At 57.4% G+C, this 10627-nt stretch overlaps 1 protein-coding gene across 1 annotated transcript; it reads left to right on the top strand.

Annotated features, from left to right (window-relative positions):
- Positions 1-977: 977 nt before the first annotated feature.
- Positions 978-5137, top strand: NPM3 (nucleophosmin/nucleoplasmin 3). Its single transcript, XM_059477287.1, has 6 exons — positions 978-1132; positions 2687-2772; positions 3473-3592; positions 3806-3899; positions 4309-4428; positions 4544-5137. The coding sequence occupies exons 1-5, from the start codon at positions 1090-1092 to the stop codon at positions 4398-4400; spliced, it is 435 nt and encodes a 144-aa protein (XP_059333270.1). The 5' UTR covers positions 978-1089; the 3' UTR covers positions 4401-4428; positions 4544-5137.
- Positions 5138-10627: the final 5490 nt, after the last annotated feature.

Below are 10627 nucleotides of genomic sequence, written 5' to 3'. Positions count from 1 at the left end.
CAAGCAGGGAAGTTACAAGGTGAAAACTTTTCTCCTGGCCCAGTAAATGTTCTCTGTTTAAAAAGAGTAATGTGTTGCACATAGGTGACTATGTTTTGTTAAGGCCTGTTTCATGAGGTTATGACATACTTGTCTCTGTACAACACATGTGGGCCTGGGAAAAGGGATTGGGCTCTGATGTTGCCCCAGACTCTTCCTTTAAGGGAGCATAATGCAGCAGTGGATTCTCCTGCCTCCATCGCCCGGGGTGGTGACTGCAGACGGGTCAGGTAGGGTCAGTGGCTGCGCAGAGCAGCTGCTGAGAAGCACATGGGTGTGCTTGTGTAACCATTGCTGCACAAGCACTTGCTCCTTTCTGGGACCTGGTTCAGCTTTTCAAACCTTCAGTCAGGTTTTCCTTGAACCTGCTCCAGCTGAAGCAAAGTGAGTGGCTGGCTAGCAGAGGTCTCTGCGGTAGGAGCAGAGCCAGGTTTGTCCCCAGAAGGCAATGTGAGCTCGTTGTTACTGGGGTTTGTTTTAATTTGGCTGCTCCTCTGCAGCACCAAGCAGACTGCTTCCTTTTCTGCTTTGAAAGACCAGTCCAGCCCTCTCCTCCTTGCCGTAGATTTTGAAGTAGGATGTTGCTTTCTGTGCTCAAACGCTCCTGTGCCGCAGTCCCCAGTGCAGGGTCACGCTGCTCTTGCCCATGCTTAAAGGGATAGAGATGAAGAGCTGCCGTCCTGCTTCCGTGCTTGTCACCCTCCCTCTTCGTACCCTCAGCCCCCTGGGGGGCTCTGCATGTGCCGTGTGTCTCCTCCTCAGTGCCGGGCGTGGGCTGCCGCGGGCCGGGATGGCACACAGAAGGGCGGTAGGTGAGCGGCCGGTAGCAAGGGCCGTTTTTCCGGTGTGGCGTTTCCACAGCTGGCGGTGGGGTCAGTAAATGCTGAGGGCCCAGCGTGGCCAGGAAATACTCTGACATTGAGCTATCCGGCGGGGCTCTGCCTCAGGACCCTTTGGTTCGGTCCCCGGGGGCGGGCACGAGGAGGAGCGGCTCGGCTCGGCTCTGCACGGCCCGCCCCGCTGCCAGAGCGATCGCAGCGCCGCCGCCTCATGGAGCCGCACGGGCCCGCCTGTCCCGGCAGCGTCCTCTTCGGTGAGCGGCCCGGGCCGGGGGAGCGGGGACACGGACCAGGGGGAGCGAGAGACACGGGGGGGGTCACAGATGAATTGGAGAGGTGACACACGAGGCGGGGGTGCGGGGACGAGAGAGAGCTGGGGGCAGGAGAGAGACGGGGCAGAAGGAGACTTTGGTGGGTATTGGGTGGAGGCTGGAAAGGCCCGTGTGAGTGGGGGGGAACACGTGTGGGGGCAGCTGGAGCCGGGGGGCAGTGTCAGAGAGAGACCGGGGACAGCAGAGACATTGTGGGGGAAGGAGGCAAGGGAGACACGTGGGAATGGAGAGACACGTGGAGGGCATTATCGTGCCGTGGGGGAAGAACGGCGTGGACACACACGTGTTTGGCCGTGCTCGGGAGGCAGCAGGCACACGCTGGGGGTCCCGGGGCGGCTTTGGGGAGCCGCGTGGGGTTTTGGTGTTCTGGCGGCTTTAGAGGGCTGGGATTCATGGAGCGGCGGGTTCGCAGCCCCAGCTCCCGCCGGCCTCGCCCGCTCCTCCGGTTCATCCCCGCGCTCCCCTGTCAGCCTGTCGTGGTCGCCTGTGGCGGGGCGTGGGGCCGGGTCCCTCCTCCGGGAGGGGTTTGGCCGGGCCAGGCGGGGCCCTGCGCTGCTCCCTGACCCGTGTGAGCCCGGGCCGGGCCGCGGCTAGGCGCCCTGCGGGAGGAGCGCAGTTACAGCCCCACAGGCCTCTCGGGCACCTGGGGTTCGGTCGTTCGGTCCTCCCCTCGGTAAGTTCAATATATAAGCATGGCAGAGAGCGGTCCTGCCCCGGGCTGTGCTTGTGCAGGCTGATTCCTCTCCCGTGGAAGTGCCAGCACTGGTACGTAGGGCTCAGCTCTGTGTTTTCCGGTCAGCCTCACATTGGTGAATCATCCTGCAATAAGTAAACGCACCCAGGGCAATTTAGTTCCTCCCTTTAGTCGACTGAATCCTGATCCTAAGAGCTAAGGACATAGTTATGCATCTCCCTTGTTTTTGTAACTGTCTGGGCTATGTAATAAAATATGTCTCAAAACTTCTCTTGAGGGACTCCAGCTCCCTGCAACTTGGCTGGCATCCTCCCCTTGGGTTGTGCCTCATCGTTCAGGTCTGGCACTCTGTGTCTGTCTCTGCTTCCAGACTCAGACTCCCATTCAAGAAAAAGTTGAACTGGCGATGGCATGAGCAGAGTCACTGTTCTGTCTGCTCCCTCCTGCTTCCCACAGTGCTGTGCCCTGACTGTTCTGCTCTCTGGAGGGGAAGAGCCTTGCCCTGCCAGTGCTTGGGAACCCTGGGTGCCCGTGGGCATTGCTTCATGGCAGCCTGCTTTGGGGACACCAGGTTTTGTCCCTGCATGGTGCAGAGGCAGGTCTGTGGTTTTCTGGGACCCTGGAGCCCAGGGTGCCCTGGTCTGATGCTGCTCCTCACATGAGAAAATAGTTTTAGGATGCCATGTGCTTGCCTGGCCAGGGCTGCCCCTAAGGACCCCTTTGCCTGTAGTGAATGTTGTTGTGTAATATTTGCTACTGCTTTTTTAATCTCCTACTTCTAGGCTGTGAGCTGACTGCCAGTACCAAATCCTACACATTTCAGGTGGATGAAGAAGACAACTTTGACCACATTTTAGCACTGTCTACGGTAAGAGAAATGTTAATTACTGTGCTTGTTCTCTCTTGTAGTTGCCCATATCCTTATGCCCCTTTTCCAGGCTCATCCTCCTTTCTTGGCTGGGCTGGATCAGGGGACTCCCTTGGCTGAGGTCCCAGGACTGGCTGCTCTCAGGGCACGACACAGAGTGGTCACAATTATCCATCATACAGAGGTGCTTGTGCAAAGCCTGTGGTGGCAGGAGACTGCTGAGTAGGGGAATGCTCCAGGCAGGTGGTGAAGAAACACCATTTTCCCTTTTATTTGACCTTGCTGGAGCTTCACATCAGATCCACACCAGCTGGGTCTCTGGCTTGTTGCTCCTCAAGCCCAGATAGGTGCAGGGCTTCATTCCTGGCTCTTCCTGGGGATGTTTTCTATCCTGGGAGCACAGAACCTGTCAGCATGGATCAGATCAGCAGAAAATGCAGCCCAGGTGCCATCCATGTTGGTGACTGCAGTAACAGCTGTTGCAGCTGGGAAAGGCACAGAGCCCTCTCTGGGGCAGTCAGGGGACATTTGCAATGGAGTTTTTCAGTGCTCTCCCTGTCTTGTGGAGCAGCATCCCCACACCTTGCATTACATCTGGGCTGGTAGCAGTGCTGTGGGTTCCTTGTCCTGTGGAGAGCTCCAGCTGTCCCAGATGTGTCCCTTGGGAGAGCATTTGTTCACAGTCTCCACTCCCACCCAGGTCTGCCTCACTGATGGTGCCAAGGACGAGTGCAACGTGGTGGAAGTCGTTGGGCGAAACCATGAGAACCAAGAGATCGCTGTGCCTGTGGCAAACCTGAAGCTGTCATGCCAGCCCTTGGTAAGAGGCTGATTTGAGGACTCAGGGCTGGATGGCTGCAGGGAACAGGATCTAGGATCTGCAGCTCACAGCAAATGCCCTGGGTACCCTTGGCCTGGCTGCAGGTGCCCTCGGATGGACATGTTTAACTGGGCCAGGTGCTGTACTGGGAACTACAGGAAATTCTGCTTTTTGCCTCTGCCCCTAACTCAGCTCCATCTCTGCTCTTTGCAGCTGAGTCTGGACAATTTCAAGCTACAGCCTCCAGTGACCTTTCGGCTGGCAGCAGGCTCTGGCCCAGTGCACCTGGCTGGCTGGCACAGGATCAGTAAGGACTGAGGGGTGGGGGAGAGCTTGGGAGGAGTGAGGGGGATAAAGGGGCTTCAGTGTCAACAGCATCCAGGGAGCTGCTGGGTGCTGCCTGGCATGCATGCTGTCCCTCCTTTGTGCTGATTACCCAGGGGCTATCTCAGTACAGGAATTCCTTCCCTACCATAAGGCCTTGCATGGGAAAAGGGGTCTGGATGTCTCAAAGTGTCCCCTTTTTTCATGTCTGCCTGTTACCATTCCCCTCTGAGACCTCCCTCCAGCTGGGATGCTGCTTATTTCCCACTGTTAGCTGCTGTGAAAGCTGGTTCAGAGCCCCTCGGGCTGCTCTGCTCCTGGGGTGTCTCATGGGCCAGCTGTATTTGCACAGACATGCACTGGTGAGTGACAATTACTTGTGTGTGTCCCAGTGCACAGGGAAGGTGCTTCCTTTGAGGAGGACGATGACTTGTCTGAGGAGGATGAGGAGGACCTTCCTCCTATTATGCCAGCCAAGAAGTAGGAGGAGGAAGGAGGTGTCTCCAGGCAAGGTGAGGGGCCAGGCTGCCTTGGAGGAAGGATCTGGGTGGCTGTGATACTGGTGTGGCAAGTGTGGGTGGAATGTGCTGCTCAAGTCTGCTGATCTCACCCTGGTTCTTCCCCTAGGTACTCACTGGGACTTCTCTCCCTGGATGGTTTTTACCTTAGATACCAGTTCCCACGACCTCAACATTTGCTGCTTTTTTTTTTTCTTTTTTTTTTTTTTTTTTAATGCTGTTTTAACTATTTGGGGAGCAGAGGCTGCTCCCAGCACTGAAGTGTCTCCTTTCACACAGCTCTGGGAGGGTGATCCCAAAACTGGATGGCTGTTGCTGGTATATCCCCTGTCCCTGATCCCTGTTTTGGGAGCTGGGGATAGAGGAGGTGATCCTTACCCTGTGCCTTTTTGCTGTCCTGGACTTCTGCTCTGTGCCCCCCCTTTTCCTGGCTGTGAAACACTCAATCCTGGCCCCTTGTCCAGCAGATGGGTGTAAAGCCAGTGTGGGACAGGCACTTTCACTGATTCTAATGTGTTTGCTTTTGCTTACTCACAGTTTGGTGGTTTTTATACTTGGAAGTGTAAAAGTGGGGCCCATGCTCTGTTCTCAGCTGCGGTTATGGTGGGGTGGGAGCTCACAGCCTCTCTGATTTGGGGGAGGTTCTGGGTCAATTTGCATTGTAAAGAACTGTTCTTACACTCAATAAAGATCTCTCAGCCATCGGGTCTGAAGGAAGGTCCCTGCTGGCTGCAGGTTCTTCCCATGCATGTTTCAGTGGGGCAAGTCTGAGCTGTGACCTTTGCTGAGGAGTCGTGTCCCCTTGGCCTGGGTACCTGGGGAGGGTTTGATCCTTTCTGCACTTCAGCCAGGTGCCATTTCTCACCCATGGTGGCTGGTTCTGCCCTTAAATGTTTCTCTGGCAGTTTCTGTGCGATCAGTCTTGCATTCTTGGCCCATGTGTCAATGCCTGTCCCAGTCCTCCTTGCCTGAGACACTGGCTGTTGTCCCTGAGAAGCACCATGGACTGTTCTGTCATGCTGGCTCTGTGGGTGCCCTGGGACAGTGAGTTTCTCAGTAGCCTGGACTCATGTAGGAAATCTAGGGTGGATCCTCAGCTCAGGCTATTTTCTAGATTATGTTTCTCTCCTCTGGAACTGCTGCAGCTCCTTTGCACCTACTCAATGTTTCTTTCTGGTCCCAAACAGACCTTGCTTAGCTCTCAGAATGAAGCTTCAAAGCCCTGAGCATCAAAGGGAAAAGGAGTGAAGAAGAGCTGGCTCTGGGGTGATCTTCCTGTTGCATTTCAGTGCTAAAAGGGGGCTTGTAAGAAACATAGGGACAGATGTTTTAGCAGGGCTTGTGGTGGTGGGACAAGGGGTAATAATTTTAAACTAAAAGGGTTTATTTAAATCAAATATAAGGAAGAAGGGCTTTTTACCACCCTTGGGGGTGTTAAAACAATGGCACAGATCACCCAGAGAAGCGGTAGATGCCCAATACCCAAAACCATTCAAGATCAGGTTGAGCAGGGCTCTGAGCAACCTGATCTAGTTAAGATGCCCCTGTCCACGGCAGGAGGATTAAACTAGATGGCCTTTAAAAGTCCCGTCCAACACAAAAAGTTCCATATCTCCAGACCGCTGGCATCCCAGCCCCAGGGAATCTCGGCTGCCTGGGGGGCACCAGCTGGCTCGGGGGAGCTGGAGCCCGGCAGCAGCGCGGGGGAGGATGCGGGGGCTGCAGCGGCGGCGGGGCCAGCGCGGCACCGCCAGGGGGCAGGCGGGCTCTGCGGGCCGCTCCCGCCGCTCCGGGGCACCGGCACTGCCGCTCCCGCTCCGACTGCCCGGCCCATGGCCGCCCTGCCCCGGCAGGGTGCACAGGACATCCCTCCCTGCTGCTGCTCCTCTCCGGTGACAGGGCGGCTGTGGCTGGCAGGGCTCCTGTCCTCCCCCGCCGTCCCCTGTGCCCGGGGCTGGCGCTCGGTGCCCGTGCCCACGGGCGCCATAGGATCTCTCGGCAAATCCCGTTGCCCTGGGAATGTCGCAAGTAGCGGGACGTTCCTGCAGCCGAGGTGGGTGAAGGGAGGCGGTGGCATCTCCCTGTGGGGAGTGGATATTGGAGAGGTGTCGGTGGGCACACGCACCAGTGCCCTGTGCTGATGGCACGGGAAAAGAATCCTGGGCTTTGGATGGAGCCGTGGCTGGGACAGTGCTGGGGCAGTGCCCAGCCCCTGCTGGGCTGGCACCCCATCACCTTGCAGATTTCCCTGGCTACGTGCACCTGGAAGGGGTCAGGGATAATCTGTCTGCCAGACCTTGAATGTGCTTGTGCTCCGAGGAAATGCAGCCTGACTCCAAGGGAACGGGAGCCGCCAGACCATTTTTAACAAGGCACTCTTGGAAGGGAGGGTTGGGGGAGGCAGCTGCTTCCCAGCCTGATGAGGAGTGATGAGTGGAGGGAGTGGGCACTGCTCAGTCCTGGAAGGGTGATGCTGTTGCTTCACACAGTGGAAGAGGCTGTGTGGGCTAACGAGAAGGAGCATTTGGCCTCTTCAACAGTAAAAGGAGATTATTCTTCACCAGTAAAAGGAGATTATTTCAGGCTGCTGGTGTGTGTACTGCAGGGTGTCTAGGTAGCTGGAGCAGAGGCAGGCAGGACTGTTCTGCCAGGGGGCAAAGGTGGCACCGTGGGGGACATGAGGGTGGTGGCAGGAGGCTTGACAAAGCTTGTGCACCCCACTGCAGGACCAGCCGAGCTCAAGACCTTGCCACGGGTGCTGGCGTCCCCAGTGCTGCCCTAACCCTAACCCTAACCCTAACCCATGGGAATTGAGTGCCCCCAGCAGAGAGGGAGCAGTAGAGGTGCTGGGGCCTCTTGGTACTGCCAAGCCCCTTTCTGAGTGACTTTGGGAGGTTTGCTTCCTGCTCCCCAGCAATGTCAGAGCCTTGATGTGCTCAGCTTGGGGAGAGGGAGATAAATGCTGAAATGTCAGGAGGCTGGGATGGGGGATGCTCACACAGCACTTAATGGGGAAGGATGGGATTACAGGGGTCACGCTAGGTGAGCAGCTTCCTTGGTGGAGCTGATGGTATCAAAGCAGATGCCCCTGGCTGCAAATACCTTGGGCAAACAAACAGGGCTGCCTAAGAGCAGGTGGGCTCGGGCATGGCTGGGGGGCACTCGGTGCTCCTGGGGGGCAGGAGGCTTTCTGTGCACAGGGAGTGAGGCTGGGGCTCTGGTGTGGGGCTGCCTTGCCTTCCACGGGGTGAGGGGTAATCCAGTGGTTGTGTTTCTATGTACAGATGGGAGCTCCCCATGCTGGAGACACACCTAAGGGTGTGGAGGTGCTAGTACCTGGGGAGCCGAATGATGCCCCAGTCCAGGTGGCTCCAGGATTGCTCTGGGAGTTGATTTGATCTGAGCATCCCCTCTCTGCTGCTTCAGGGCTCTGCGTGCTGGTACAGTTGGTGATGGATCCCTCCCTGCTCTGGCAGCAGTGGGTAACCCTGCCCCTGGCTGAGCCATGCAGCAGAGGAATGGAGCTTAATGTGGAGCTCATCCTGCATGAGGGTGGCTGTGCACCCGTGGTGCCACACACCACAGCCCTCCCAAACCAGCCTGCTGCTCCTGGTGAGAGGCTCAGGCTGCTTGCTGCAGGGCCTGGCTCAGGTGCAGCCTCGCTGGGCTGGGGCTTGGCTGCCTCCTCCCTCTGGGTAGCTGAGCCAGGCCAGCAGCTCCCAGAGGATGCTCTGATTTCAGAGGTCAGGTCCAAGTTGCTATTTCAGGGATGGAGGAGCAGGATGGGGAGCTGCTCTGCTGAGCGTGGCCAGGAAATGGTTTTCCTTTTGATGCCCCAGCGGGTCCTGCCCCATCAGAGTTCTGGCTGGGTTTCAACTCTTTGTGGCTTAGACCACGGCCCCAGGGTGGCTGAGCAGCACAGCTGTGACTGTGCTGTAGGTGGGGCTGGTCCCCTGCTCCATGAGCTCCCTGTAGCTGGTTCCCACGCTGATCCAGGGTAAAGCTCTTTTTCTCTGAGTCTTGGCTGCCTGGGCTTCGAGGGAAGCAAGGGGGACACGACAGGAGATGCAGCATCCCATTATCCCGGGGTGCAGCAGCTCTGCAAAGGGGGCAGAGAGCCATGTGGCACCCTGGTGGCAGCAGGAGCCAGAAAAAGGGCCAGCAGAGCCACCTTTAGCTGGGACTGCCCTGATGGTGGGTGTGATGGGTGTCCTGCTCTCTGGAGCGTTAGCTGACTGTGCCATCCCTGCTCCATCCTGCAGCAGTGGGCACGGGTACCTCTGCTAGTGCCTCAGGGAGCCAGGGCAGGCCCAGGCAGAGCTGAGCTGAGGACAGATTGCAACCAAGGGGGGCAGCAGCAGGGTCTGGAAGGGCCACGCTGCCAGTAATTCCCATCCTCTTCCCATCAATATGCCTTGCAAAGGGAAATGGTGCTGGTGCACTGTGTGGGAATGGCCTCTGCTGGAAAAGCTAAAGCTCAGGTCTGGTGTCATCTCCTGCATGCTGGTGCTCAGACACGTGCTGGGTCCTCCCCAGGCTGCCTCAAGTTTGTTGGGAGCTTGGATGTGGGGCTGTTCACCCACTGAGTGTTCTGTGGGAGGAGAAGAGGTTCCTCCTGTTCCCAGTTCCACAGCAGATGTCTGGATTCACACCCTGGCACAGGAGTTATCTCATGCCCAGGGTGGTGACAGGCTGTGATAATGTGATGTGGACTCGTGTCCCCAGCCCCAGTGCTGCCCAGAATGCAGGAAGCTGTAGCTTTTTGTTGTGCAATAAGGGCACAGCTGGAGAAGTACGGGTGGGTTAAAATTCACAGACACGTAAGGAAGGTGCTAAAAGTGAGTGTGGCAGAGAGCTCCTTGCAGGGCAGCCTGGGTTGAGGCTCCCTGAGCTGTCCCCACTGTCCCCTCCTGAGCCCCTGCCCAGCCACCTCACAGCAGGGCAGTGCTGGCAGCTCTGTGCTCAGCACCCTCAGGTCCTGCCCTCAGACCCTTGAGGTGCAATCTGATCCCTCTGCTCTGGGCTGGCACTGGCACAACTGCCACTACTGCCCACGTGTCCCTGCCAGCCTGGTGGCATCCAGGGAATGAGGCCTGCATGGAGCACCTGGGCTGTGTCCCAAGGGATTTAGGATCTCTCAGAGTTTTTCTCTCAGGGATGTCAGTGGCAGAGCCCTGGCCTAGATGGGCAGGATTTCTCTTCTGTGGTATCCTTGTTGGTGATCTCTGCACAGGGCCTGGGGGACACCTCACACTACTCCACACCTCCATTCCCTGCTCCCCTGACAGGCTCTTGGGCAGGCACAGAGCTGCAGTGCATGAGGTCTGGGGGCTGGATAGGAAGGGTTGCTGCTGAAGGGCAGAGTAGAGGATGAGGAGAGCAGAGGGGACAGGGACCTTGTCTGTGGCAGGTCTGTCCTGCTAGACCTCCTAATGCCCAGCTTACAGGGGAAGGCAGCATGGTCTGGCAGTGGGGCCTGGCCATTGGGAGGTAGGAATTTAGTTCTGGAGAAAAAAATGGAAGTAGAATGTTTGGAGAACTCTCAAACTCCATCTGAATTCCCTGGGCATTTGCACCTGTGCCTAGGCTGACTCCCTGCAGCCCTGACCCACCCCTGCACATCCTGGAGATGGTGTTGGCACCATGATGGCAGCTTGGGTTGTGCATGCCATGGCCGCACTCCAGGGTGGCATGAAGTCCTCTATCACAGCTGGAACTGGGGAGAAACCAATTACAGGCTGTCTTCAGGCTCTGGCTGTTGTTTTGCCTGTGACCATATGTTCCCCACCTTCCTAAAACACAGAGGTCTGCAGGGCAGCACTGAGACCAGGCATGGCCTGGGCATGGAAGCTGGCAAGGGGCACAGTTCCCGTGCCAGTGGGGGCTGTAGACTTGACAGAAGATGAAGGGCTGGGCATGGATAAGGACTAGCCCGGGGTTTGGGGCAGGTCTGTGTTGTGATGCTCCACAGAATTATGGGGGGCTGCAGCCAAGCCTGGACAGCAGCAAGTACCATGTGTGCCCACCTCAGCACTCCTGTGGGGTTCGCTCCCCTTGGCCCCACTGTGTCCCCATGACCATGTGGGGTGCCCTGGGGCCTGGGTCCTCGGGGCCAGAGTCAGGATGAGCTGAGGCTCATCTGGGCTGGGATGTCAAAGGGGCCATAACCCTGATGTTTTGCAAACTCCTGGGG

The sequence above is a fragment of the Ammospiza nelsoni genome, chromosome 8 (assembly GCF_027579445.1).
Source record: "Ammospiza nelsoni isolate bAmmNel1 chromosome 8, bAmmNel1.pri, whole genome shotgun sequence".
NCBI lineage: Eukaryota > Metazoa > Chordata > Aves > Passeriformes > Passerellidae > Ammospiza > Ammospiza nelsoni.
The sequence above is the reverse complement of the archived record's forward strand: the minus strand, read 5'-3'. Positions and strand labels throughout refer to the sequence as shown.

Excerpts from the sequence above, each read along its gene's own strand:
- NPM3 (XM_059477287.1), top strand. The coding sequence starts at position 1,090 with ATGGAGCCGCACGGGCCCGCCTGTCCCGGCAGCGTCCTCTTCG. Across the intron at positions 2,773-3,472 it reads ACATTTTAGCACTGTCTACG|GTCTGCCTCACTGATGGTGC; the intron begins GTAAGAGAAATG and ends ACTCCCACCCAG. Across the intron at positions 3,900-4,308 it reads GGCTGGCTGGCACAGGATCA|TGCACAGGGAAGGTGCTTCC; the intron begins GTAAGGACTGAG and ends TGTGTGTCCCAG.